The sequence below is a fragment of the Ursus arctos genome, unplaced genomic scaffold, assembly GCF_023065955.2.
Source record: "Ursus arctos isolate Adak ecotype North America unplaced genomic scaffold, UrsArc2.0 scaffold_6, whole genome shotgun sequence".
NCBI lineage: Eukaryota > Metazoa > Chordata > Mammalia > Carnivora > Ursidae > Ursus > Ursus arctos.
Window position 1 is genome coordinate 49,712,454 of NW_026623078.1, and position 27,645 is coordinate 49,740,098.

At 45.5% G+C, this 27,645-nt stretch overlaps 1 protein-coding gene across 3 annotated transcripts in view; it reads left to right on the plus strand.

The window, feature by feature from the left end:
* MATN2 (matrilin 2) overlaps nt 1-27,645 on the plus strand; it is a 126,830-nt gene that overhangs the window by 44,965 nt on the left and 54,220 nt on the right. For all 3 annotated transcript variants that reach the window (XM_026495671.4, XM_026495672.4, XM_044382682.3), the window contains exons 4-5: nt 3,442-3,564; nt 21,251-21,373. In XM_026495671.4, the coding sequence (XP_026351456.3) occupies nt 3,442-3,564; nt 21,251-21,373 (246 nt within the window). The remainder of the gene's footprint in view (nt 1-3,441; nt 3,565-21,250; nt 21,374-27,645) is intronic.

Here is a 27,645-nt window from a genome sequence, read left to right on the forward strand (position 1 = left end):
CCCTGGAGTGGGAGACCTGATTCTGACTCTCACCGGCTGCGTGGACATGACCTTGGGCACAGTGGTGGCTTTCTGTCTATGGGCAGAAATTCCCACACCAGCCACAGCCAGGGGGAGAACGCTGAGGTTGCATTCTCAGGCCACCCCTGAGAGCACCAGAGGGACTTGGAGACGAGGTATCCGTGAATTGAGGCCCTGTCTACAAGATGACCAAAACCTACACATCCTGGGGCCTGCCATTTTTGCCACCCAGTGAGAGAGGACACTGAATGTAGGGGCTGAAAAACGCCGGTCTATCCTGAGGTTTCTGATGACTCACTGTAACCTGGGCAGGGCTGCTTTTAATTAAGCTCTTGCTACCTGCTGTATCAGCCAAGCCTGATATGTGGAGCCTGGAGGCCGGCTGTTCCTACCCTAATAGCCCCCCCCCACCCAGGTCAGGCACAAATTGAGGCTCTAATAGTGTTCCTAAGACACGCCTTTCATGAACCTGCCCGGGCAAAGTCTACGCTCATTACAGCCATTTGGGGCTCTCTTGTTAAGTGGGAGACAAGACTGACTTCAACAAAGGTTGACTCTGTGTACCCGGTAAGTGTTCCTTTGTAGACCCCTAGTCAGCCTAGCGTTCCTTTGATCCTTTGTGCATTTGTTAATAAGCATTTATACACATTCCTATTTCCTAGTTTAAAAAAATCCAATCCTGCCAATGACCTAGTCTGCTGATTAGTGATTCCTTTCCCAGAACACAAAGCCCTGACCCAGTTGCAACCCATTAGGCCTTCTGGAGGTCAGTGGAGGAGGCAGGGTGATTGCCGCCCCTTCAATCCCACCACAGAGGCCGGTCCCACGGGACAGCTGATGTTCTTGGAAACTCCAATCACTCATCCATAAAATTTCACAGATGGAAAATTTTTATTTTATCTTAGTAAAAATGTTCGGGATTCTTTTGCTTAAAAGAACAGAAATTCAATCCGAACCAGCTTTTGGGGTGGGGAAGATTGTATTACAGGACGTCATGGCAATCAGGGGAAGAGTAATGAATGACAGCCCCGCTTTCTCTCCACCTTCTCCCTCTGCCTCCCCTTCCTCCCTGTTCCGGAGCATGCACCCTGTCAGCCCCCCACACGTACTTGCCCTCCGTTTAAACCCCCTTTTCCTCAGTTCTATCTCCTGGATGCCAAGAAAGGACTCCGACTGTCACATTCTGGGCCAGTCAGTGGCATCCAGGAGGGGGCTGCCTCATAGTAACACGTGGGCAGCTCTGACAGTCCCCAAGCATTTGAGGTGAGAAGGAAGGGCAGTTTCTAGACAAGGGGGAGGTGCAACACAGACAAAATACTGCCTGTACTGAGGGTCCCTAGACACGTTTCCTGCCTTTATCCCACAGGTACACAGTCTAAAACGGCTACCCGACTTACCCGAACTCCCCTCCCTCGTTCAGGTAGAGGGAAACGGGGGCGCAAATCCGGCTTCTCATCCAGTGTGCTTTCCATTATTACCAAGTCACCGTCCCCTGCTTCCCATTCTCTCATGGCACATGGCCAACACGAGCCTTGGCAACAAGCTGTCACTCCGAAACCCTCTGCAACAGTTCTCGTAATTTCCCCATCTGACAGGTGAAGAAAGTGGAGTTTAGGGAAAGGAAGTCATTCATACAAAGTCATAGTAAGTGGTGAGGCGGAGCGTTCAGGCAGTCTGCTTCTGGGGGTGCCCTCTTCACCCCTGCACTGCCTGGTGCCCACGGAGGTTTGCTCCACCTCACGTCTCCTGTCCCCTTACTTTGGCTGCCAGGGTCCTGGTGAGAAGACGGGCACCAGGCTCATCACCGGGGCGTCACCCCAGCGGAAAACTGCCGTGTGGTTGGTCGCCTGGGCTTGAGCCTGCCTTCAGTACGGAGGAGAGGGGCACGCTGAGAGTTCCTCGGAATGCCCCCCCATGCCTGTGGGCCACTGGGCTCCAGCAGTCCGGGACAGAGCCTTCCAGGGTGCAGAGCAAATGCAAATTAAAAACAGACGGATGATTTTTCCACTCATAAGACTGTCAGAACCTTAACATTTTGCTAATCCCGAGTGCTGAAGTTTTGGGGGGTGTGGGAATTGTTACTCTCATGCACGGCTGGTGTGAGCCACCTTGGAAGGCAGTGCAGCCACATCTATTCTAACGAGGACCCAGTCCTAGCGGAACAACCGCACCTGTGCTCAAGGAGATGTGTTTGAGAACGTGCATCACAGCACCGTGAAAGTGAAAATTTGGGCACCGCTCAAACGACGGCTGATGAGGAAGTGGCTAAATACAATGAGGAAGAATCAATTCTAGGACCAATAGGTAAAGGGATTGAAGGCTGTAAGCTAGATCTAACGTATTCGGTCAAATCTAAGATATGCAGTTGATTCTCATGATTTTCTAAAGTCATGGTGAACACGGAATTTGCAAACTCACAACAGTCATCCTAAATTGTGTTAAGAATTTTAAAAATTTTGCTCCCTTGTTTTATTTCCCGCTGTGTTTCTTACTTAGACGTAATGAAGACATGTATGTCAGGCACACCATCAGTTTCATCAGTAGCGAAGTTTCCCTAAACACTGGGTTAGTGGGATTGTTAGCTTTTCAAAGCCTCTCTTATTTTAGCTTCGTAAAAATATATTTCTACATATGGACATCTTTTTTGTTTATGAGAACACTTGCCTAATTTGTACCTCGTTTATAATGATGCTTGTTAATTTTAAAGACGTTCAAGTTGAATTAAATTAAAGTAATAAACTAAGATGTAAAAAAAACAACGAGCATTTTTATGAGCTCCCAATAGACTTATGCAAGAATCGATGTCTCTGAAAGCCAAAGGACTTCAGAAACCAAATGCAGAAATCTTTTAAATTAAGATTAAATTGAAAGATTATGGAAACATGGAATTTAGGAATGCATTTTTTTACTCCACAATATTCCATATGACACTTTCACATATTAAAAGATTGCTCTTGGGATTTATGGTCCTGAAAAACTGTTGACTCTTTACCACGTCCTCATTTAACTAATAGCTTCTCTTCCAACCCCACTGCAGCTACTGAAAATCTACACATGAGCCAAAGCCCCCTCTGGTATCAGCAAACTTTCTGATTCCCCAATTGAGCATTATTAATTGAACCGTGAAATGTCTGTTTTTTTGTAGATAATTTTTCACCTGTTTTTATCAGCAATTTCATCTGTGAACCTAGCATCATTTCCCTTCAACCCTCTGCGCCCTTTATCTATACACTGCTGATGGCATTTATGGGGAATGGTCTTGTCCAACCAGAGGCTGTAAATGCCCTTGAGGGTGGGGACAACAGTTTGTTTTCCTCTGGGTCCTGCTTTCTCCTTCACAGCAGGTTCTGAATACACGTGGGTGGATGAAGTCAGAGAAGGTATCATCATCGCCTTAACTCACTGTATCTTCCTTTTCAGCCGTCCACATGTGCAGCCTCCTGGAGCATCACTGTGCCCACTTCTGCATCAATACCCCCGGCTCGTACGTCTGCAGGTGCAAGCAAGGGTACATCCTCAACTCGGATCAGACGACTTGCAGAAGTAAGATCGCTTTGCTGATATGTCTGTACTGTCCTCCTCTGCTCTCTCAAGGGCCTCTTGAATGCATCTGTGGCCCCTCCCCCAACCAGTCATCATCTCCCTAAGGAAAGAAAGGAGGCTTTATAACGGATGTATTTTAGGTCGGCCTCCACAGTCCCCCGCCCCTGCCATCACAGTGCCTGGACCAGAGCCTGGCACATAGTAGGCCAGCAGGGAGAGTTTGGAAGATGGTTGGAGGCACCTTCTTAGAAAGAGCCTTTTTGAATTCATGAGCTGGTGTCTTTTACTTCCAAGGTGTTCTTTAGGGGGGACCACTGGAGAGCCTTTTCATCCACTGTCTCTACTAACTGTACCCTGAGGAATTGTTTCTGTATTTTATTCTCTTCTCTGAAGCATTGACTTAGGATGAGTTATTAACACTGGCTGGAATGATTATTCGAGTTCTGCTGTAGAGGTGTGCAGGGATCTAGGAGCTTTGGTGAAGGACACTTTATAGGTCTCCTAAAGAAACAAGGTCAAATAGATAAAATGCAAATGGAACTCACACTCTCTTTTTTCGGCCAAGCCCCGGAACGTACTGACAACGTACTGACTTTTGAGCCAGCAAGAGGTAATGCGTCGTAGAGGAGAGAATTACCTAGATGCTGAGTGTTGTACCTGTATGTTCATATTTTTAAGTTGTAAGTAAAGCCACCCTGAGTTAGCCCACAGACAACCAGGCTACCAGACCAGGCTTACTCAAGACGTGAGGAAGACCAGCCCATACGGAGGCAAATAAAACTCAGCTAATCTGAGGCGCAGTTCATACAATGCGTAATTATTATATCACATGGTAAGCAATTAAGCATTAATGGGAAGCATTTGTACAAATGGCTGTAATTAGCATCACATATGGAGCCAAACCACATTTTCCTGTTTTCTTCTCACTTCGTTGTCGGACTTGAGAGTAGTTGGACAGAGGCCTTCCCCTCCTCCCAGATTAGGTAACATCTGCTTGACTTCTCCAGCTCTGTGGCCTGTGGAAGCACCAAGCCCTCGGACTCTGTAAATCTCCGGTGCTCGGTGTCCTCTGGCTCCTCTCAGACCTCAGGATCCCAGATTTTTGAGAGCAGCCTGAATCATCCTTATTTTCTGCTTGGACCTCTGACCCTTCTTCAGTTTCCACAGCTAAACTCAGTCACGCCAAAGACTCGTGGGCTTAATAGAATTCTCTGGAGAACTGGGGCAGCCCTGGCAGGGTCAGCTCACCCACTGCTCTGCAAACAACCTCGTTGCGTCTTTTAGACATCCCCCTACCTTCTTGGGGAGCTCTGCCCGTCCCCTCTCCCAGCCTCTCTGGGAGCTCCGCCTCCCCAAGGGGTTTCTCTGAAGAATGCTTGGCCTTTAGGTACCCTGCTACCTCCCTTCCTGCCCTTCCCTTCTTAGCAGCACAAGAAATTCCTCCCCCTGTCTTCTGCCCCAGTTGCCTGCTGCAGTCAGGGCATTTGCTGACGTCCACTTTCCATGGGCTGGCTTAGTCAAGTCAGAGGAATTTTGAGACTAGCAAATAAAAAGTTCTCCCCTCAGTGTCGTGAGCAAGACCTACCCCGCACCAGGTTCTGTCCACCCCTGCCTGGTCCCACCTCAAGCCCTGAGGCCCCCGGGCCCTTCCCCAGTGTTGGTCTGGCCTGGGCTCTCGCCTGTTCAGAGCTGCGGGTGCAGAGTGCGAAGCAGAAACTGCCCGGGCTTTAGACTGACCAGGTGGAAGGCCAGGCGGTCCAGGGCAGAGGTTCTCCAGCCCCAGTAACTAAGAACCACTCAGGAAGCCGAGCCCTGGGTGTCACCCCCAGACATTCCGAGTCAACAGGTGGGGCCCAGGAATCTGCATTTCCCGTGACTTTCTGCTTGGATTGCTGCCACGCTCAGATTCACTGGCGTGAGGCAGCAAGGGGGACCGTAGGGAAGGGCTTTGAGTTAGGGGAGAAGAGAAGGAGCTGGAGCCAGGGCTCTGCTGCCCCATCTGACCCAGCCCCTCCAGTGACCCAGAAGCAGTTCAACCACGTGTACTGTCAGCTCCAGACTTAGGCGAACTGGTGCAGTCCTAGAGAGCAGCTCTCTCTCTCTCTCTCAGACAGAGGTGATGACTCTTTGGTTTGCATGTCTGAAATCATAGCTGGGCCAGATGTCGATTTCGATCCTGACCTTGCTGCAGCCCTGCCTCTCTTCCCGGGCTGGTGATTGAAACTCCTTGACTCAACTTCCTCACCCATAAAATGGGAAAGGTGCTGACAAATTCTTATCTATCTCGTCGATAAATCCTTGTTAGCCTGTGGTTTCAGTTTGGTGGACAGTTAAAAGTTGTGCCAGGTGAAGGCTGGGCCATTCCTCGACCTCTGTTGAGGAGCTGCTTGCAGGGACCCGTCCCTGCCAACGTGGAGAGAGACTCAGTGGGCCTGGAGAGGAATGAGACATAGCTCTTTCTATTTTTGAGCATGTAAGATGTGCCAGGCAGCGTTCAAACGACTGGAAATAAAATAGTGGGTAAAACGGCAATGTTCGTGCTTCTTGGGGCTCAGAGTCTTGCATGGGAGTAATTCAGATAACCAATATAATTGCAACCGTGCAATTGATGATGGCACCGAAGTGACTGCAGCCCATGCTCAGCTCGGTGTGTGCTGCACACAAGGTCAGGCCACACTAGAGTCAACTCACTTGTTCAGTGTTCACCATGCGTCAGGAGCGCTCCTCGTGCTTTCTATGTGTTATCTCATTTAATTCTGACAATGAGCTCTTAAAGTAGGTTTTATCATTCTCGTTTTACAGATAAGGAAAATAAGGTACCCCCCCAAAGATCAGACAATTTACTCAAGTTCATATGCCTACTACTATGATCAAACCAGGATTCCAAATCTTGCTATGTAGGACTCCATATTCGTAGCACTTAACCACCCTTTGATACTGTCCCATGATCCTTGAGGGCCCCCAGATGGCAGCAGGGCAACCCTACAACCAGAGAAATTCCTCCAAGCGCAGGAGGACAGGCAGGTTCCAAGGCTCACTGGTCCCAAGGGAGACTCAGAACTAATTCACCAGGACTAACATTCAAATGATTATCATTCCTCGAAATCCACTACCAACTGCTGTGACACTGTCACTCTACAGAATGATTTGAGAGGACCTCGTAGGTGATTGCCTTCAGATGTGCGCACGCTCACACGCACCATAGCCACCATTCGTATTTGTACCTGTCTGTGTGGAAGGAGGCAGACACAGGTAATTCAGAGGTTGTTCAAATGGAGATGGACCTTGGCTGTCAGACTTTTAGCTTCCTTCCCCATGTAATCCGAGAATTCTGTTCCTTCCCAGTGTCCCAGATGAATGATATTGCATGTCGGTTCGGCACCTGGGACACCAGGTTGTTGCAAAACACCTCCATCCCACCCCCAGATAGTGTGGACTAAGCTGAAATCCTACTCTCTGTAATTCCCACCTTTGAGACTATCTCTGCCAGCTAAAGCTATATACCAGAAGGTGTATTTCCTTTTCTGAATAAAAAGAGAAAACCCTTTGATTATTGAAGGTGTTATCCCTGCATCCCTCATTAATTTTCTCTCTTTAGGGGGAAGCATAAACACATCTTTAAGTAACTGGATTTGGGGTCTCTTCACTGTCCGAATAATCCTCTTCAGGACACTAATTGGTCAGTGTCTCAAAATGTGCCCTTCCATTCAAAGACTAGAGCAAGTATATTACATAAATATTAACCTCAAAGTTCTGCCATATGAGCAATTTGGAATGTACTGGGAGTCAACATTGTGGATTCTTCTGTCCTTCAAAAAGTCTTCCCCACCCAATACCATTATATGAAATATATGCAAAAGTGTTAGCATAGTACCTAGCCCATAGGGCTCAATAGAAGTTTATGTCCTTGGGGTGCCTGGGTGGCTCAGTCGGTTAAGCATCTGCCTTCGGCTCAGGTCATGATCTCAGGGTCCTGGGATCGAGTCCCACATTGGGCTCCCTGCTCAATGGAGAGCCTGATTCTCCCTCTTTCTCCTCTGCTTGTGCTCTCTCTCTCTGTCAAATAAATAAATAAAATCTTCAAAAAACATTAAAAAAAAGATTATATCCTTCCCTCTCCCCATTTAAAAAAAAATGGGAAAAAACCCCCATGAGGTATGCCTATCTTTACATGTTTGTTTTCCCCTGCCATCCCCCGCCCTTTGAATTCCTTTCCCACTAATAAGAACTTTATCTTCTTTCCTTTTATTTATTTATGTTTTTAAATAAGGAATTTTCCCTCCCTTCTTGAATATTTAATCTATCTGGAAAAATATTGAAAACGCAACATTTAGAAAATTTCACTTGGCAAAAAAATGTAAACTTTCTTATCCAGCTTTCTCATTTTTTCTCTTTCTCAAGAACCATACCAAATGCATTTTATTGCTTTCATTCTTCAGATATGTTCCTGACATTATTTTTTCCAAGCTACACAAATGATTTAGTAGCTTTTATTTCATAGTTTAATCAAGGGGCATGATCCAGAAAAAACAGTCATATCGTTAAAGAGAGAAAAGAAAATTATAACCGACATCCTTCATGATGAATTTATTTTTTTATTTTTATTTTATTTTTTTTAAGATTTTATTTATTTATTTATTCAACAGAGATAGAGACAGCCAGCGAGAGAGGGAACACAATCAGGGGGAGTGGGAGAGGAAGAAGCAGGCTCATAGCAGAGGAGCCTGATGTGGGGCTCGATCCCAGAACGCCAGGATCACGCCCTGAGCCGAAGGCAGACGCTTAACCGCTGTGCCACCCAGGCGCCCCCTTCATGATGAATTTAGATGCAATGATTCTTAAAAACTTAGCAAATAGAATCCATATTTATATACGCTAATCAAGACCAAATTAGGTTCATCCCAAGGATGCAAGTTTGCTTTAACATAATTCACCACATTAACAGATTAAAAAATGAAAAAATATATAATCATTTCAGTAGATGCAGAAAAGATATTGAACAACAGCCAACATTCATTCATGGTAAAAACTCTCAGCAAACTAGCAATAAAAGGGAAACTTCTCAACCTGATAAAAGGTATCTATGAAAAAACCTACGGTTAACATCATACTCAAGAGTGAAAGATAAATGTTTTCCTCCTAAGAGAAGGAACAAGACAGTATGTTCATTCTTACCACTTCTCAGCATTGTACTGGAGGTTCTAACTGATAAGATAATAAAATAAAAGGAAATTAAAAAGTCATACAGATTGGAAAGAAAAAAGTAAAATAGTCTTTATTCACCGACTATGTGATTGCTTCTGTAGAGAGCTGGTGGAATCTTTAAAAAAGCTACTAAAATTAATAAATGAACTTAGCAAGGTTGTAAGATACGAAGTCAATATATGAAATTATTTGATTGTATTTTTACATGCTGGCAACAAAAATGAGCAATTGAAATACCAGTGGCGCCTGGGTGGCTCAGTCGGTTAAGCGTCTGACTCTTGATCTCAGCTCAGGTCTTGATCTCAGGGTTTGAGTCAAAGGCCTACACTGGGCTCCATGGTGGTTGAAGAGGCTACTTTAAAAAAAGGAAAAGAAAAATAAATTGAAATACCACTTATAATAGCATCGGAAATATGTAATTTAGGGATAAAGTTGACAAAAGTGTGCATGATCTGTATGCTGAAAAGTACAAAAGATTTCTGCAATTAATTAAAGACCTAAGTAAATGGAGAGATATAGCATATCATGGAATGGAAGATCTAATATGAATAAGATGTCAGTTCTTTCCAAATTGATCTACAGATTCAAAGCAATCCTTATCAAAATCCTAGCAGATGTTTTTAAGTAGAAACGGACAATCTGATTCCAAAATATATACATACGAAAATGCAAAAAAACCCTACAATAGTCAAATACAGTCGACTCTCATTATTCATGATGGTTGTAAGCTTCTGTGAACATTGAACTAGCAATTACTAGATCATTGTTCCTAGAAGAAATACAGGGTTAGATTCTTGTGAGTTTCTGGCCACATCGTCAATGAGTATGTAACCTTGTTTTATGTGTGTTTCTATTTAAAGACACCTTATTGAGTATATATTGTTGACTGGTTAATATTGAACTCACAGCCGACAGCACTATTACTCATCCTGAACGAAGACCATCTGATATACATCTATCCTCCGTGAGGCACATCACAGCCTTCTTGCATTTAGGAACACTGGACAGCACTTCACACTACTCTTGCGGGTCATTTTAAACAGTGAAATCACCAACAAAAAGCATAAAAGGCAAAAAAAAAAAAACAAAACAAAACCCCATGGCACTAAATAGAACACAAAAAGGATGCTTGTTTGTAGCACGAGAGCTAAAACAAGAAGGCAAAGCGTTGCCTTTTTTGGCCTTAACTGGGTGTGTGTGCATCAGATAACTCAAATATTTCACCGTTCTGTGCACATCCATGAATGGCCATGAAAATACTGCAAATATTGATTTGGGTTACAAGTAAATTTTAGAAAGTAGGTGAATTTGCAAATATGGAATCTGCAAATAATGAGATCAATGAAACTGAAAAAAATAAAGTTGGGGAATTTAGATTATCTGATTTCAAGACTGTATTGGTGGACATCAATGGACCAGAATATAGTCTAGGAATAGACCCATGCACGTATGGTGAACTGATTTTTGAGAAAAGTGCCAATGCAATTCATGAGGAAAGAATAATGTCATCAACAAATGGTGCTACAATGATTTTTTTTGCCGTGTGCAAAAAAATGGACCTTGACCCTCACTTCATACCATATGCAAAAATTAATTCAAAACTAATTTTAAATCTAAATGTAAGAGTGGAAACAACTAAATGTCTACATGAAAATGTAGGAAAACTTTTTGATGACCCTGGGTTTGGGAAGAATTTTTAAAAATAGGACATAGAATACAAAAGAAAAACTCAATAAATTGAACTTCATCAAAATTAAAACATTTGGGGGCTCCTGGGTGGCTCAGTGGTTTGAGTGTCCAAGTCTTGATTTCTGCTCAGGTCCTGATCTCGGGGGTCGGGGGATTGAGCCCCCGCATTGGCTGCGTGCTCAACATGGAGTCTGCTTGTCCCTCTCCCTCCCCTTTTGCCTCTCCCTCAGCTCGTGCTCTCTCTCTAAAATAAATAAAATCTTAAAAAGAAATCAAAACATTTGCACTTCAAAATACACTACTACCAAAATGAAAAGGTGAGCCATAGTCTGGGATAAAATATTTGCAAAATATATATCCAGCAAAGGACCTTAAAATATATAAAGAATTCTTAGAACTCAATAATAGGAAAATAAACAACCCAGTCAACATGGGCAAAAGATTTGGACACTAACCATAGAAGATACATGGATGACAAAGAAGCCTGTGAAGAGATGTTTAACATTATTAGTCCCTAGAGAAATACAAATTAAAACTACAATGAGATGTCACCATACTTCTGCTGGATTGAATAAATTTTAAAATATTGGCCATAATACATATTGGCAAAGTTGGCAATAGGAACTATCATTGTTCCTGGAATATACCTACCATATGACCCAGCCATTCAGTTTTTAGGTATTTACCCCAAAGAAAGTAAAATTTATGTCCAAAGATTTTTTTTAACGATTTTATTTATTTACGTATTTGAGAGAAAGAGAGAGAGAGCGTGTGAGCAGGGGGAGGGGCAGAGAGAGAGGGAGAGAGAATTTCAGGTAGAGGCCATGCTGAGCGTGGAGCCTGAGGCGGGACTCCATCTCACAACCCTGAGATCATGACCTGAGCCTAAACCAAGAGTCTGATGCTTAACCAACAGAGCCACCCATGCGCCCCTATATCCAAACAAAGATTTGAACACAAATGTTCACAGCAGCTTGACTTGTAAGAGTCCCAAACTGGAAACAACCCAAATGTCCATCGATAGGTAGATAGGTAACAAATTGTGATATATGCATACAGTGTAATACTACTAGGCAATGAAGAGAATGAACTTTTTTTTTTTTTTGAGAAGAGAGATTGACACAAGCAGCAAGCTAGATGAATTTCAAAATAACCATGTTGGATGCAATAAGACAAACAAAAAAGAGCACATAGTGTATGATTCCATTTATAGAAAATTTTAGAAAATGACAACTGATCTATGTGACAGAGTAAGTTCGTGATTGCCTGGGGATGGGCGGGTGGTGGCCGGGGAGCAGGCGGACGGATTACCACGGGGCATGAGGAAACTTTGGGAGTTTGGGGGTGATGGGGGGCGATATCTGACATGTCAAATTTATCAAATTGCATACTTTAAATACGTGCTGTTTGTTGTATGCCATTGACAACTCAATAAAGCTAATATATGTAGAGAGAGAAAGTCAGAACAAGGTGGTTTTGGAAGGTAAGTGGTGCTGAGACAAAGGCTGCCAGATAAGAGATTGGAGAAAGGGTCATGGGACAATCAGGGAAGGCGTTGTGAAGGAGGGGTTTTTTCTAACAAATGGAAGAGAAACGCAGGGCTTGTTGTCTTTGAGGGTGCTAACTAGACTGGACTGCCTGTCTGGAACAGTTTGTTGGGGGCATTAGCGGGGGCTGAGGGAAGGAATGTAAGCTGGAACAAATTATGGAGCGATTTGATTCTCAAGCTGAGTCCCGGCAGCGGTCTTTGGCGGGTAGGGGGTGCTGGACACAGGGTGTCAAGAGTAAAACTACATTTTAGCAAATTGACTTTAGCAGTAATATGCACGTGGGATTCAAACTGGTAGAGAGTGGGTGAAGAAGTACCGTGCATCCATCACTCATTCCTCTATTCCTCCGATACTTACGGGTGCCCTCTAGGCACTCTTAGGGGCGGTAGGAGAAAAATGAGTGTTTCTCTTATATGCTCGAGACCCAAGAAACACTCAGATCTTGGTTTCCCTTATGCTCTGCACCTATGGAGTCGAAGATGAATGATGCAATCAGTTTACAATTCTGATCAGCTCAGTTCAGTGCATGCTTTTTTATGCTACAGAATTAACGAGGAGACCCCGGCAATAAGCCCCACGCCAGGGAGCAGTTCATGACATAAGCTGGGGGTTGGGGGGTGGTGGATGGTAGCAGAATTTAAAAAGACAGCTAACTTCAGAGAGGAAACCTGGTTTTGAGGCAAGGCTAATGAGTCTGGGAAGGAGCCCACCCAAGTGGTTGGTTGCAGCTGGAGATGAGGCATGAGAGTTCAAGGAAAATCCCAGGCTGGATATGCTTGGGGGTAGTAATTGACCCTGAAAATGGATAAAATCTTGGAGGGAGAGAGGGAGCGTGGAAAGGGAAGGTCAGGGTCGGAGCTTTGGCGCTGCCCGTGATGTGAGCAAGGAGCAAGAGTGGAAGGGCAAGCAGGCTGCAGTCACAGCCAGCCGGCCTGCAGCTTCTCAAGCAACAGCCTGGCCCCAGGTGCTGTGCGGACCGCCCTGAGCAGAAGCTGAGGCTGCCGAGCAGAGTCAATGTGGTCACAGAGTTTCCTCTCCACCCCGGCTGCTGGGCCTGGGAACGTGGAGATGGTGATGGGCATCCTGCTCGCCCTCTGTTTGGGCCAGGATATAGGGATTTTTAAAAAAGGAAGAAAAGAGAAAAGAAAAGAAAAGAAAAGAAAAGAAAAGAAAAGAAAAGAAAAGAAAAGGAAAGGAATCTGGGCCAAGTGGGGACCTGCCTGCATGCAAGTGGAGAAATGCATGGTCAAAGAACCACCACCCGTGGCGGGGCGGGGGGGGGGGGGAGTGAGTTTGAGGCTCCTGCAGCTTCTTTTCTGCGTTCCTAGTTTCACAAGCACCCAGACAAGGGGTTCTCAAAGTGCCTCCCCCCACCCCCCCAAGCAGCCTCAGCTTTGCAGGGAAACTGGGTGGAAATGCAAACCCCCAGGCTGGACCCTAGCTAGTGCTCCCGAATCAGGGACTCTGCAGTGGGACCTAGGACCGTGTGTTTTAACAAGCCCTTCGGGGGATTCTGATGTAAGCTCAAGTTTGAAAACCACTGACCCAGGCCTTTTCAACTAGATCTCTCCTTGAGAGACCCCACGCAGTAGGGAGTTCATATTAAGAATGTGACGATGGGATGGCCGTTTGGAGATTGCAAAGCGCTCTACAAGAATAGGGCGTTATCAGTGCATGCTTCTTTCCATGAGCCTCACTTGGTCAGATTTACTTACGTTTTAAGGCTTTACGGGGAGGTGGGGGGGGGTGGGGAGTCTTCCCCCTTTCTTTTCCCTTCGCAAAAGAAAATGAAAATCTCGTGAGTGACTAGGAGAATTGATTGGAAAAGAATTCAACAGTTGGGGAGAGAAGGATTCGAGGCACAGCTGGGGTTTGCCCAAAAGGACAGGTTTGTTTTTCTCAGTGACATTGGGTTTGTTTTGTTTCTTCCAGCGTTAGAAGCACAAGGCTGATGACTCACATTTACTGTCGAGAGTCTTTAAATCCAAGCTGCAGCTGTCAAAATAAGATTAGTGCTTTCAGGCACCATGAAAGAAGGGGGATGGTCCCCAAAAGGCAGGCTGGGGTTTGTGGAGGCCTGACTCTGAAGGGCTTTCGCATCGGTGCAGGCGGAAACCCCATTGTTTCCCACTTGAGTGAAATAACAGCCCTAATAATGCATTTCTCTTCACCCTTGCTGGGACGGGTAAGTTCTGATTTCTACATCTCAGGCTAAATACCAGCAGGAGCTGTTTAAAAAAGTGAAGCGTGTCTTTAAAGGCGTTCATTTTGCTTTAACTCCAAAGGGTGGATTAACCTGTCGTTGGTGGGAATAGCATGCATCGTGACTTGTCTAAAACTCTGAAAGGCCAGTAAAAACTCTTTGATTTCGCCCGGCATGACGTCAGCCACGGCAGACCCAGCCTTTGTCCCGTGGCTCCTCGTTCAGTGGAACCAGATGGAGGTTTTCCAAGTTGTCCAACGGAGGCGCAGCGCCAGGGTTTCGAGATCATAAATGAGGGAAGGCACTTAAGTCTAGGATGCTTGCGAGCCTCGGGGCAAACACTAGGGATGGATTTGAGCACAGCTCCGGGGCTCTGAGTTATCAAATCCTCACTGATTTGTTTCACCTGGGAAGGCTGAGCAGCTGCAGTTAACATCCCTCCCCATAATTCACAAGGAACTAAAAGCAAGTAAATTCTGCTGACCGTCAGCTCTGTGCTAATGACTGCCTTCTGGCTAAGGCATTGCTTGAGTTCGGTGAGATCTTTTGTTATAAAATTCAAAATTGTCTACTTTGCTGTATTGGATCAATTCAGAGAATTCACAAACCAAAACTTAGTCAAGGATATGTGGACGTTATTTAAAGAAATCTGACTCTGTGTCCACACGTGGAGTTTTCACAGACATCCATAAGGTGACACTATATTGTAATTGTCATGTACGCAACTTTGGTTGGGGCCCACCTCTCCTCCATGCTTAACTGGGCCTGTACCTCCAAGACCTTTCTTTACCCCAGCCTAAGGAAGACGGAGGCCAGCATTTCCTGAGTACCTACTGCCTGTCAGGCGCTTTACTCGGCTCACTGTCTCAGTTAGCCCGGCAGCGTATTCTCCATTTAATTATTTAACTTCTTGGAAGATCGGGTCTCATAGAAATCACTTATGTGAAGTCATGCAGGTCACGTAGCCGAAGCCAGGTTTGGCTCCAAAGATGATTTTCTTTTCACTCTGATTGTCTCTCTCCCACCTGTCTAAAGACACATAACTGCCCTTTATCTCCTTCTCAAAGGTTCAGTTCCTTTGCTCCTTACTTTTTCATATTACCGCCCTCAAGTCTTTGTATAAAAGAATCTTTTTAATGAGACCACCTTCTGACCACAGTATATAAAACAGAAGTTCGCTTCCTTCCACATTCCCGACTCCCCTTTCCTGCTCGTTTTGTCCTGCAGCACTTATAAGATCTAACATAGGGGCCCCTGGGAGGCTCAGGCGGTGAAGCGTCTGCCTTCAGCTCAGGTCATGATCCCAAGTCCTGGGATCGAGTCCCCCATTGGGCTCTCTGCTCAGTGGGGAGCCTGCTTCTCCTTCTCCCTCTGCCTGCCGCTCCCCCTGCTTGTGCTCTCTCTCTCTCTCACATAAATAAAATCTTAAAAAAAAAAAGATCTAACATAATCTATGGTTTTACCTCTTTATTTTATATCTGGCCCCTGTCAGTGGTGTGCTGGTAAATGTTTAATCAGATCTCCAGGGGGAAAATCCCTGGCTTATAAGTTTCACTGATTCCTGTGGTGAAATACTGCGGGCATGGCTGATTTCACGCCACCCACCTGGCCTTGCTGAATGCAGGGTAGGGAAGAAGTGTGCACAGTCTGTCATGCGGGTCAGTAGGAGCTGGCCCCCACACACCACTGGCTCCCCACTTGAATATCAGCTCCATGGGGACAGAGATCGATTGACAGATTTTTAAAAGATATCTATTTTATTCACTGTTGTTTCCCCAGGACTTTGACAAATGGATGAAAGAATGAATGAGCAAAACAAGCCCTGCCTTAAATAGACATTCAGTGATCGTTGTAAATGAAGTGTTCGATTACGGTTGTGGTCAGGCAGACAGCGAGGGGAAACCTGACCTCTAACAGGGAGCAGTCAAATACGAGCTGCCTGAGTCCTCTAGGCTGGTGGAGGTCAAGTCCAATCAACAGATGTCCACTGCACAGCTGCTGTGTGAGAAGTGCGGTATTGTCCAGGCATCCTGAGGAACACCGAGACTGATCCTGTCCCTCTCAGAGTTTCCAGCCTAGATAAGATTAATGAGGGAGAAGTGCCTGACAACCATGTGTAGCATGGACATGGGTTCATTCTCTAATTGCTGAGTCCTTACGGAACAACTACGAGTGCCAGACAACGTGCTAGATTCCAGGGAGGTAGCAGAAACGGCAAGACAGCCAGCTCTTCAGCAGTCACGATAATACTGGTGTCTGCAGCTAGGGGCTGGCTCCCAATGTCACTGTCCTCTGAGCCCTCTTCTGGTACGGGGACACTTCTGGGTGGGGACAAGCAGAGGTACGGAGACTCAGGAAAAATTTAGTTCCCATCACACTCCTCCTGCCAGGATCCCATTTCTGATGGAGGAGAGGATTTTTAGGACTCTAGGAACATCCCTATGGGGAGACAGGGAGTACGGGCCTCTGTCACTGTTCTTTCAGCAGATGAGCACTAATGGAACACCAACTACATGCGTGAGGACAATGTGCTAGGCTCTGGCAAATCACCAAGTAAGATCAGCTCACGTTCCAGTGAGACAGACAGACATGTCCAGTCTTTCCAGTACCACTGGATAAATGTGTGAGGGCTAGAGCGGAGTCCAGAGGAACGAGCCTCCGAGCCCAGCCAAAATGGAGAGGTCTTCCTGGAAGAGGTGACATTTGATGGAAGTCATGAGCCATGAGTAGGGGTCACCAGGCGGAGAAGGCTTAGAAGGATAATGGGAACTCAGAATCCGGTGCTTCTCTTCTCTCTCATAGTTTTATTACCCTTCAGTGGACCCTCCCAGGCTGTGAGAAAAAGAAGCGCTGTTTTTCAAAAGCATAAGGAATCATCCAAAAATATCTGTATTTGTTTCAAATGGAAATGACCACTGCCAGAAGAACAACATTGTTTTGTCAGAACCCCGTCTGTATTTATTCCTTAGTCTTTGTTTAATTAAGTTAATCCCTCAATGGTTTCCCTTGGGACGGTGCAGTTCCTAGTGGCCATAAATCCCCAACGTTATAAAAACAGTATGAAAGTACAGCACACATGAAGCCAACTGGCACGCCTGCTGTTTGTGGGGCCCGTCTTCTGGAATGCGAGCGATAAGCCTCTTGCTCCTACCACACTCTGCGCCCTCACGTAGCGTCTACAGTTCTGTCAGCCACTTGGAGAGGGAGTCGAGGGCAGCAGTCATTCTGAGATGTGTTTAAAAGAGGAAACTGAGGCTGGCAGTCTCAGTTAATAAAGGGGGAGACGGACTCCTGGGTCTGGGCACCTTCCCCTCGGATGATTGCAGGGACTTTTTATCCAGTTCGTCGACTCTCAACCCGGCTGCACACTGGGGTTTTCTGGAGAGCTTTTCACAAACACTGTTGTCTGCCTTCCACCCCCAGCCTGTTGGATTTAAGGAGGGGGGCGCCCTGGGCATCAGCGTTTTCAAAAGGTCCGAAGGTGGTTCCAATGGGTAGCCACGGTTGGGCCCGCTGCTTCTGTCGACCAGAACTTGCAGTTTTTCAGAAGCTCCTCTGTGGGTGTCCCAGCCCTGTCCTGAAAGGAACGGCATTGCCTCTCTTACCTACCCTGTCGGGAGAAGTCTTGTGGAAAAAAAGGTGATTGCTTCAAGGTCTTGGTTCATTGCTTTCAAAATGCTGCTTTCGAAGGGGTTCTTTTGTAACATGTTGGGTTTTTTTTTCATTATTATAAAAGCTCTTGTTATAAACTTGTGTTAGAAAATTTGAAAGCGGATCATCATAAGACTAAAAATCCCCTCTACTCCCACCTCTCCTTCGTAACCACTATTAGGTGGGGTTCCCATCGGACACTGAAGGAGGCAAAGCATCAGCACGAGCAGAGAAGGGACACCCAGGTGGAGAAGCTCTTGCCCCCCACCTTCAGAGATGGCCTTGGGATTTGGGGGTGTAGGTTGTTCCAGTGTGCTGGGGTGACCTTTCCAGCCACGAGGCTTTTAGGCAGGCACTTTCTACTCCCCGTCAGGGAGCTTACAGTCTAGCAAGGGAGACACTGTAAATACCTGGCCGTGTAGATGCCTGTGTAACTAACATTGTGATACATGCCAACAGGACATGCGCGGGGGTGTGCTGACAGCTAATAGGGGAGCCCGGAAGCTCTGGCTCCGAAGAACAATCGAAGGTCCTCCTATCAGGAGGTTAATTTTTCCATCAATGTGCAAGCAAAGCAGAGCTATTTCAGCATAAAATTCAAAAAACTACCACTGTGCCCAAACAAAGCTGTGGTTTTTATTCAACAGGTAGAAGTCCTTCAAGTTTCACCAGAGCTGAAGAAACCACCAGATCCCCCTTCTAATGCTTTTCACTGAAGGGTAATAAAATTATGAGAGAGAGGAGAAGCACCGAATTCTGAGTTCCCATTATCCTTCCAAGCCTTCTCCGCCTGGTGACCCCTACTCATGGCTCACGACTTCCATCAAATGTCACCTCTTCCAGGAAGACCTCTCCATTTTGGCTGGGCTCGGAGGCTCGTTCCTCTGGACTCCGCTCTAGCCCTCACACATTTATCCAGTGGTACTGGAAAGACTGGACGTGTCTGTCTGTCTCAGTGGAACGTTAGCTGATCTTACTCGGTGATTTGCCAGAGCCTAGCACATTGTCCTCACGCATGTAGTTGGTGTTCCATTAGTGCTCATCTGCTGAAAGAACAGTGACAGAGGCCCGTACTCCCTGTCTCCCCATAGGGATGTTCCTAGAGTTCTAAAAATACTACAAAAGGACAACCCAGATGGAATCACGCTCTCTCCCTTTAGACGGATTTTACCCTGACTGGTCCGGGTCACCTGCTGAGTGGGATTGATTTCTCAGCCTGCCTTCTGGCCCTCTGTCATCTGGTGTCAATCGTCCTTCCCATCTTCCCCCCTGCTTCTTCCCTTGGAATTCCCAGCATGGAATTCAGCCATCAGGCCTGTCCCGTTTTCCTCATTTCTGCACATTTACTCACACTGTTCCCTCAGCCCAGAGTGCCTTTCCCCTTCTGCATTCTCTTATGCTTACCTACCAGCCTTTTCCAATAGACCCTTGACTATGGGGCTAGTTTGTTCTACCTCAGGACCTTTGCATTTGCTGTTCTTTTAATCGGAAATGCTCTTCCTAGAGCTGCACATTACTAACACTTTGAATACGAGCTGGATGACAGTAGGATCCCCTTCATCTCTTTGGTTCACCACTGTATCCCCAGTGCTTGGGGCAAAGGAGGTACTTCATTTATTGAATAAATGAAAAGTATTCTATCATTCAGATTTTTCTTAGCTGTCTGGCTCAGGCTTGTAACTGTAGGTTTTATCATTAGTTATTCACTATGATTTTTACGTGAGCTAAAGGTTTTTCTGGTTATTGGTGTTTTCTTCTATTTAAATCCGCTGGAAATCTCAGTTGGAGTTCTCAATTGGAAATCTAAGATATAAATATACTGGTAAGAGATGGAAGAATTTGCATCTATAATTTTCTTTGTCTACTTTATCGATTTGGGAATGAAAATACATCCTAGCACTTGAAAGCCAGAGTCCCTATTTGTACCTAAACATTTTTTAATGTAATGATGCAGATTCTATTCTTAAAAATTATTTGTGCATTTCATAGAAGTGATAAATAAATCAGCTTTTATCTTTATCCATTTACTATTTTATATTTATCTAAGAGCATAATAAACAATAAAACTCAATGACACAGGGGATTGCATTAAAGTGTAGCCATTGGATTCAGGGATCAATCAAGCTTTCTAGTTAATTGAGTTTTTATCATAGCTTTCCCAGTGATAACTTTTAACCAGAGAAAACTCTTTTTAATGTATTTGATCCCTTTAATGCTCTTTGGTTTTTTTCCAACTTTAATGGTAAAGTCACTGGAAGAGCTAGTTACGAAACCATGCCATTCTCCTTGCTGAGAAATAATGTCATCACGTCAGCTTGCTTCTTGCAACGGAGAGACTCAGTCAGTGATGGATTGAAAATGCCTTTAACCTTTTCATCATCTGATATATTTGCAGCTCCCTTGCAGTGAACGCATTCCATGAGTGCATTCTCACATTGCATTTGTGGAAGAGCCAGGACTCAGCACCTAATTAATATGTGACTCAAAGAGGCTCGCTAAGAACCGTATCTTCATTTCTCCCTAGTAATCTTCGTTACCTCTACCTAACCTCCTCTGGCTTCATATTTTTCCTCATTTGTTACTGGCATGAAGAAATAGAGCTTAAGGAGGATTTCTAAAGATCATGCCGGGAGACAAATGGAATGAGGGGAAATTTTTCCAAAGGGACAGATGCAGAATTGGGACCTGCCATGTTTGGGAGGAGTAGCAGGTCTTTCCTCTGTGCTCTCTCTCAGCTTCCCCATCTGCAAAATGTCACAGACCGCGCCAGACTCTCTCATGTACACTGGTGAGACTGGGATTACAAAGCGCTTTCATTCTTAAAGAACAGGAATGGTACTTGAAGCCGACGAGTGCAAATGCTTGCTCATGATAACTTACAGTTCTCGGGGGCCCTCGGAATGTTGCAGAGCACTGTCACGAACATGAGGAAAATACAGAACTGATGTTAATTTGAAATTATTCAATGCATTTCCTAGCGGTCAATAATTCCAACTTCGAAAGCTATTTTTTTTTTGAAGATTTTATTTATTTATTTGACAGAGATAGAGACAGCCAGCGAGAGAGGGAACACAAGCAGGGGGAGTGGGAGAGGAAGAAGCAGGCTCATAGCAGAGGAGCCTGATGTGGGGCTCGATCCCATAACGCCGGGATCACGCCCTGAGCCGAAGGCAGACGCTTAACCGCTGTGCCACCCAGGCGCCCCTCGAAAGCTAATTTTTTATTTATACATAGAAACGCTCCAAAATATTAACGGCGGTTGCCTCTGGATGGTAGGATTACAGGTATTTAATACGTTAAAAGTGATTTTAACAAGTGCTTGTTGCCTGGCGGTGTGCTGAGGGTCACTCCTTCAGAGCTGCATTCTAACGGTGCGACTCTGCCCCAGTCCAGGATCTGTGTGCGGCGGGGGACCATGGCTGTGAGCAGCTCTGTGTGAATGTTCTGGGCTCCTTTGTCTGCCAGTGCTACAGTGGCTTCACGCTGGCCGAGGACGGGAAAAGATGTGTGGGTGAGTATTCCCCTGCCTTGTTTAATAAGGAAGGGCAAGTTGAGCAGAGCGAGGGGGAGGGGAGCTTCCCACGGATCTAACTGCTCTCCTTTGGGTTTCAACAAAGTGCTCTGTTCTCTGGTCGAGTTGTTAGTCAGAGTTTGAACTCTGAAGACTTCCTTTATGGCTGAGGCTATGTTCTCATTCGAGGTCCTCAGCCAAAGGCATCTTTCTGATCAGCTATGTAAATATAACTGTCCCTTTATATACCGCATGCCTTGAAAAGGACTGGGCGGATTTTCATCAAATGCAGAGGCTGTCTGAGATGGCCTGAGTTCAGTATAGCTCATGTGTTCTTCATGAGATTCCCTTGCTGGTGGGCGAGGTTGCTGAGTGGCACCTCAGAGATGGAGGCAGCCTTCCTGCTAAGTATGGATCTGCCCTCGATGGGCCCAAGGGACCACCAGGAACAAGAGCCCAGCTGTCTTGAGAAGACACCATTGTCAGAGGAGAGGAACGGTTACCTCAATAAGTTGCAAGGGCAGTGCTTAGAATTTCAGGCACCCACTTGCAATCAGTTCCGTGGCTTCCCACTTGGGCAACTCCACATTGTGTGACCTGGTTGGGGGTAAGAGAGGTGGGGGTGGCATCTGATTTCTTCAGTGAAGGATAAAGGCTCTCAGCACCTGTGAGCAGGCCAGCAGGTCCCTAATGCCACCTCCCAGTGTGTCTGCAAAGCCCCTTAAACTCACACGGTCTCATTCGTCCTTCCCCCAATAGTGCCTGGAAAGCAGTAGGTATTCAATTAACTGAACTCAGTACTTATAAGGCAAAAAATCTGGAGGCAGAGGAACGGAAAGGACTCGACTGACATCAGAGCTGGAACCTACTGACTAAATGCTGCATTTGCTCTCCCGTATCCCATTGATTTCAGGGAGATATGTTGTTATGCCTTGTTATGTCTTGCTTCCCATGGTGAACGATTATTATATTGCACACAGAATTTCCATTTTCCAGCACACTTTGATTCTTAGCTAAGGATGCAGAACGAAAGAGCAACAAAACAAAAGTATAGGGGGCATCTTCTTCGCAGGTGAGAATCGAGTGGGTTTGTTTGCTTGTTTTTACACACTGATGGGAAGGAAAAACTGCCCTCATCAGAGGTCCGCAAATGAAATTGGTCTCCTAAGCCTTAGAGGTTTTATTTATTTTTTTCTTAATCTGCTGGTGGCGACAGTGTTAGGTAGCAAGTTACCACATCCACTAATGCAGGCAAAAAAGAAGCCAACATGCTTCATTCATTTTTATTATGCAAGTAATACACTTGCATTGAGGATGAGGATTAAGCAGATGAGCCCTGGGTGATTTATGCCACTGATGAATTGTTGAACACTACATCTGAAACTAATGATGTACTGTGTGTTGGCTAATTGAACTTAAATAAAAAAAAAGGATTAAGCAGATGAGAAGAATCACTATTAATAGTTTGTTGTATTTTCTGCCAGACTTTTCTCCATACACATATCTAATTCAACAGGCGCCTGGGTGGATCAGTCAGTTAAGCATCTGACTCTTGATTTCGGCTCAAGTCATGATCTCAGAGTTGTGAGATCAAGCCCCTTGGCACAGAGTCTGCTTGAGAGTCTCTCTCTCCTTCTCCCTCTCCCTCTCCCCCCACTCATGCACGTGCTCTAAATAAATAAATAAATAAACAAATAAATAAAATCTTTTTAAAAACTTGTAAAAAATATCTAATTCAAAACATTTTGTTAATGTTGAACAAAATGGGGTCATACTATTTATTTTGATTAACCTGTATTTTTTCCCTTACCAGTTGTTAAATGGGTAGAAGCTTTGGGTGCTCTTGGGTCAGAGGGAAATCAGGCCATCGGGAATAGGCCCGGTAGATAAGCTTCAAGAAAAAAGGGCGAGGGTCTCTGGTTAATTGGGTGAGGTAAGAAGCAGGGAAGGCCCAGAGCTTGTGTGGGTAACAAGGAGTCGATGGGGCAGAGGCAGTAGGGGCCGTGGCTGGGGCAGGAGGCCTGCCCTGGCCCTTGGGAAGCTGGAGGGTGGTGAGGAACCCAGTTTTCTGAGTATTGCCAAATGATTGCCTCATCATCCGTGTGTGGTAGAGAACCTTTGTTCTCTACCTTGAGGGTTTTGCTGTAACTTTTGGGGCTTGACATTTGTTGAAGAGCAACAAGCATGAGCTTAGAAACTGTGGTTGCCGGCGAGCTGTTGTGGGCTGTGTTTATCACAGACGGGCATTTCTCTTGCTGCTGCCATCAGCATGTAAGAATGTCCGCCTATCCTCAGAGGGGGTGTCAAGGCAGATGAATGGGAAAACGGGAGAGACTGGGTGTGACCCAGACCTCATCCGTCAGATGTTCCGTCATCATCGTCCTCAACCAAGCACCTGACCTGTTGGAGGTGAGCAGTGAGATGATTAAGCACGGTGGACCTTTGTTGCCAGTTGCCTCGGTTAGGGAGACTGAACACATCTCCGGAAGGTCAAGTGCTGCTTGATGGGGCTATGCTGAGTGCAGAGCAAATGGCAGGAGTAAGAGAGGCTACAGAAGGTCAGAGAAGAGGGGCGCCTGGGTGGCACAGCGGTTAAGCGTCTGCCTTCGGCTCAGGGTGTGATCCCGGCGTTCTGGGATCGAGCCCCACATCAGGCTCCTCCTCTAAGAGCCTGCTTCTTCCTCTCCCATTCCCCCTGCTTGTGTTCCCTCTCTCGCTGGCTGTCTCTATCTCTGTCAAATAAATAAATAAAATCTTTAAAAAAAAAAAAAAAAAAAAAGAAGGTCAGAGAAGAGGGTCATTCTGATGGCCAGGGTGGGGAAAATCTGGGCAAGGAAGGAAAGGTAGCCATTGGACAGGTGTCCAAGGCAAGGGGAGACATGAAGGGCGGTAGTGGTGAGGATGTAGCAGTGCTTTCAGAGCTCGAGGGTGAAGTCTGGGTTGGGAGGGGCAGGCCTTGCTCCTGGGAGCAGGTAGATGGGGGCAAGACTGTCACAGGAATGCCAGCCTGGAAGCTAAGCAGGCAATCTAACCTGAGGACAGCAGTCAGAAGGGGGCTTGTCAAAGATGGAGACTCCTGATGTCACACTTAGACAGGAAATTTAGAGAGGCAAAGGCTGGTAGGGACTCCGAAGCATTCCATCCGCGGCTGGTCTGGATGGCCTGTATGTAGATGAGAATGTTAAGAATATGGGGACCATAAATCCCAGTTAATCCAGCATGATCCCAGTTTATGCCTGTTGGCTCAGTTCTCAACAGCCCTCCCTTTCACTTTCAAAGGGGTTCTTTTCTGGGGTGATAAATTATAGGATCACCCTAGTTAAGGCCAGCCCGGCTTAAACAGTGGAAGAGACCGAGTCTGTTGAAGCAGAGAGTTCCTGCAGGTGTGAAGTAGAAGATGAAATTGAAGATACCAGCTGGAAACATAGCGTTCAGGGCTTTGAGAATCAGGCTGAAGAGTCTGGACTTCATCTCTGGAAGAGAGACCCTGAAGGGTTTCTAATTGGAAGTGACAAATGCAAAGCCTCATTTTAGGAAACTTAATCTCGTGGTGAACTGCAGGATGGAATCCAGAAGGAAGATGGTGAGGGATGGAAAGACCAGTTAGGAGGCTCTGGCAGTCCTCGAGGAGAGGTGACAAGGGCCAGAGTTTGAGCGACGACTGAAGAGATGGCGAGGGAAGGAGTAAGGAATAAGGAGGTGCTATAAATAAAGGGAGGCGGAAAAGTCAGAAGTCGCTCCTGAGTTTGAGCTGCCATGACTCTGACAGATCACGAGTAGGTTAGACAAGGTGAGTTTGAAGTGGAGGTCGGACCCTGGCAAGGCCGTGTCGGGAGGGAAGAGGAAAGAGCACCTTACGATGAGGGGAGTTTAGAACCAACAACGCAGCCAGGAAGCAGCACAGTGCGTTCCTTTCTAGATTTTAATTCCCATTTAGTTTTCACTTTCAATGCGTATTTGTGTGTTAGTTTTGACCTTCAGGACAGTAAGACCTGGGCTCCAATCCCAGTTCTGCTGCTCACTCGTCACGGGTCATTTCATTTCTGAGCCTCCGCTTTCTCATCCATATTGTAGAGTAATAATATCTACATCAGAGCGTGTTGTGGGATTAAATAAGGTAACGAGTCAAGTTTCTGATGCACACGAGGCCATTATTATCATTATTACAGAGTATATCACCATCGTCATCATTTCCTGGCCTTCCTGAAGTATGGAGTGAGGAGACAGTGAAGGCCTGAGCCTTGCTGGCCTGAGCCACATGTAGGGAGCAGGAGGGACAAGCGGGGCGGGGAAAATATCCGTGAAGGAACAGCCTAAGGTGGGGGAGGGGGGGGGAGGTGAGCAAAAGAATCAGAAGTCATGGAATATGATGGGAAAGAGAATTTCTAGGCCAGGTCAATATTAATGTCATGCTCCAGCGAGGCCAAAGGGAACGGAACTTAGAGAAAAAGCCATTGAGTTGAGTCACTGATTCATCTCAGCAAATATTTCCAAACTCTCTGCCAGGCAGTCTGCTGGCCGTTAGGGACACAAAGATGACCAGAAGCCCGCTGATAACGAGCAAGAGGAGTGGAACAGAGAGGGCAGATTTCAGGGGGAGGGGGAGGTGGTGAGACAATAGGAACAGCAAATCTAAATTATTTGTTTAAAGATGTGTAGTAGAAATTCATTACGTCCAGCTACAGGTGAACGGATGCAACCTTCCAAGCTGTGGTTCTAGCTCTTTGACTCATCCCAGAATTATGACCGTGACCTGCATGAAAATTCAATTCTTAGCCAGACTCAGGGCTTTCCAAGATAGCATTTCCATTTTTGAGTTAGAGGAACATTAAATTTTAGTGCTGAAGTCCCATTTCCCTAACTGCTCATTTCACTCTGGACAGCACTGAATTTATTTCCACATTCAGGTGATCGAGGGTGGATTCCCAGCCTAGGTCCTCCTTTTGCTTTAGTTGAGTTCCCTCTATTTGTAATCCATCAGCTGCCTCTAAAGCTGTGTTAATTTCCACCCAATGCTGCATTTTTCAAAGACCATTTATCTCTATTTTTAAGGGTCACTTTTCTGCTGTACTTGTTCGTCTGGTGTTTACCAACTGCCTTGTCTTTGGGGTAACTTGGGTCCTGTTTGCGTCTTATCTGCTGAAGCATATTGTAAACCCTTGGGGACAGAAGCCAATGATTGTACCCTTCCATCTTTCACAAAGCAGACTTGCAGGATGTTTCCATACATTGACTGAGGCTGAGTGATTGATCACAACCTCAAGCAGTGATGTATTTTTAAAAAACCTCGTTCCCTTATTGTTTTTTAAATTACAAAATCAATTTTTGCATATTAAAGAAATTGTCGGAATATAGATGTGTATAAAGTCAAAACCTGACAGCCATTCCTCTTCAGTTTCACTTCCTGGAAGTAATCACTGCTAAAAGCTTGGCTTCTCCTTTCTGCCTTTCTGCTAAGATGTATATTTGCTTGTCATTACCATCCAGGGTTTAACACAATGCCTGATGTTTGGTAATTGCTCAATAAATGGTTGTGGAACAAACGGATGGCATTAAGGTATTTCTTAACCCCCAAATTCAATTTTATGTGAATAAAGACACAGGGTGTTAAAAACCTAATCTACATTTATTGAATGTTACTAAGTCCTAACGCCTGTTTGAAATACTTCATGTATTATTGCAACAACCCTATGAGGTGGATACTCTTGTTACCACATTTTACAAGTCTCTTAACCTGTCTCTGTTTCAATGACTTTATCTGTAAATTGAGGATAACAATAATACATACCTTAAAGGATTGTTGTAAGGGTTCAATGAGTTGATATATGTAAGGCGTTTGCTAATATTATTACTGTCGTTATATTGTCTGATACATGGACAACTGATAAACAGTAGCTGAATCTGAATTTCTGTATCCTTTTTATTTAAATATGTTATTTATTTATTTATTTGAGTGAGAGAGAGAGAGAGAGAGCACGAGTGCAAGGGAGGGGAGGTGCAGAGAGGGAGGAAGAGGGAGAGAATCTCAAGCACACTCTGTGCTGTGCGCGAGCCCAGTGCGGGGCTTGATCTCCTGACCCTGAGATCATGATCTGAGCTGAAACCAAGAGTCAGATGCTTAACCAACTGAGCCACCTAGGCGCTCCAGAATATCTATAACCTTTATGAATTTTTGTCTTCTTATGAACGCTTGCATGTGATAGCATGTCAGATGCGTGCTACATTTACAAAATCATACTGAGGCCCATACCCAGAACAATGGTGGCACATAG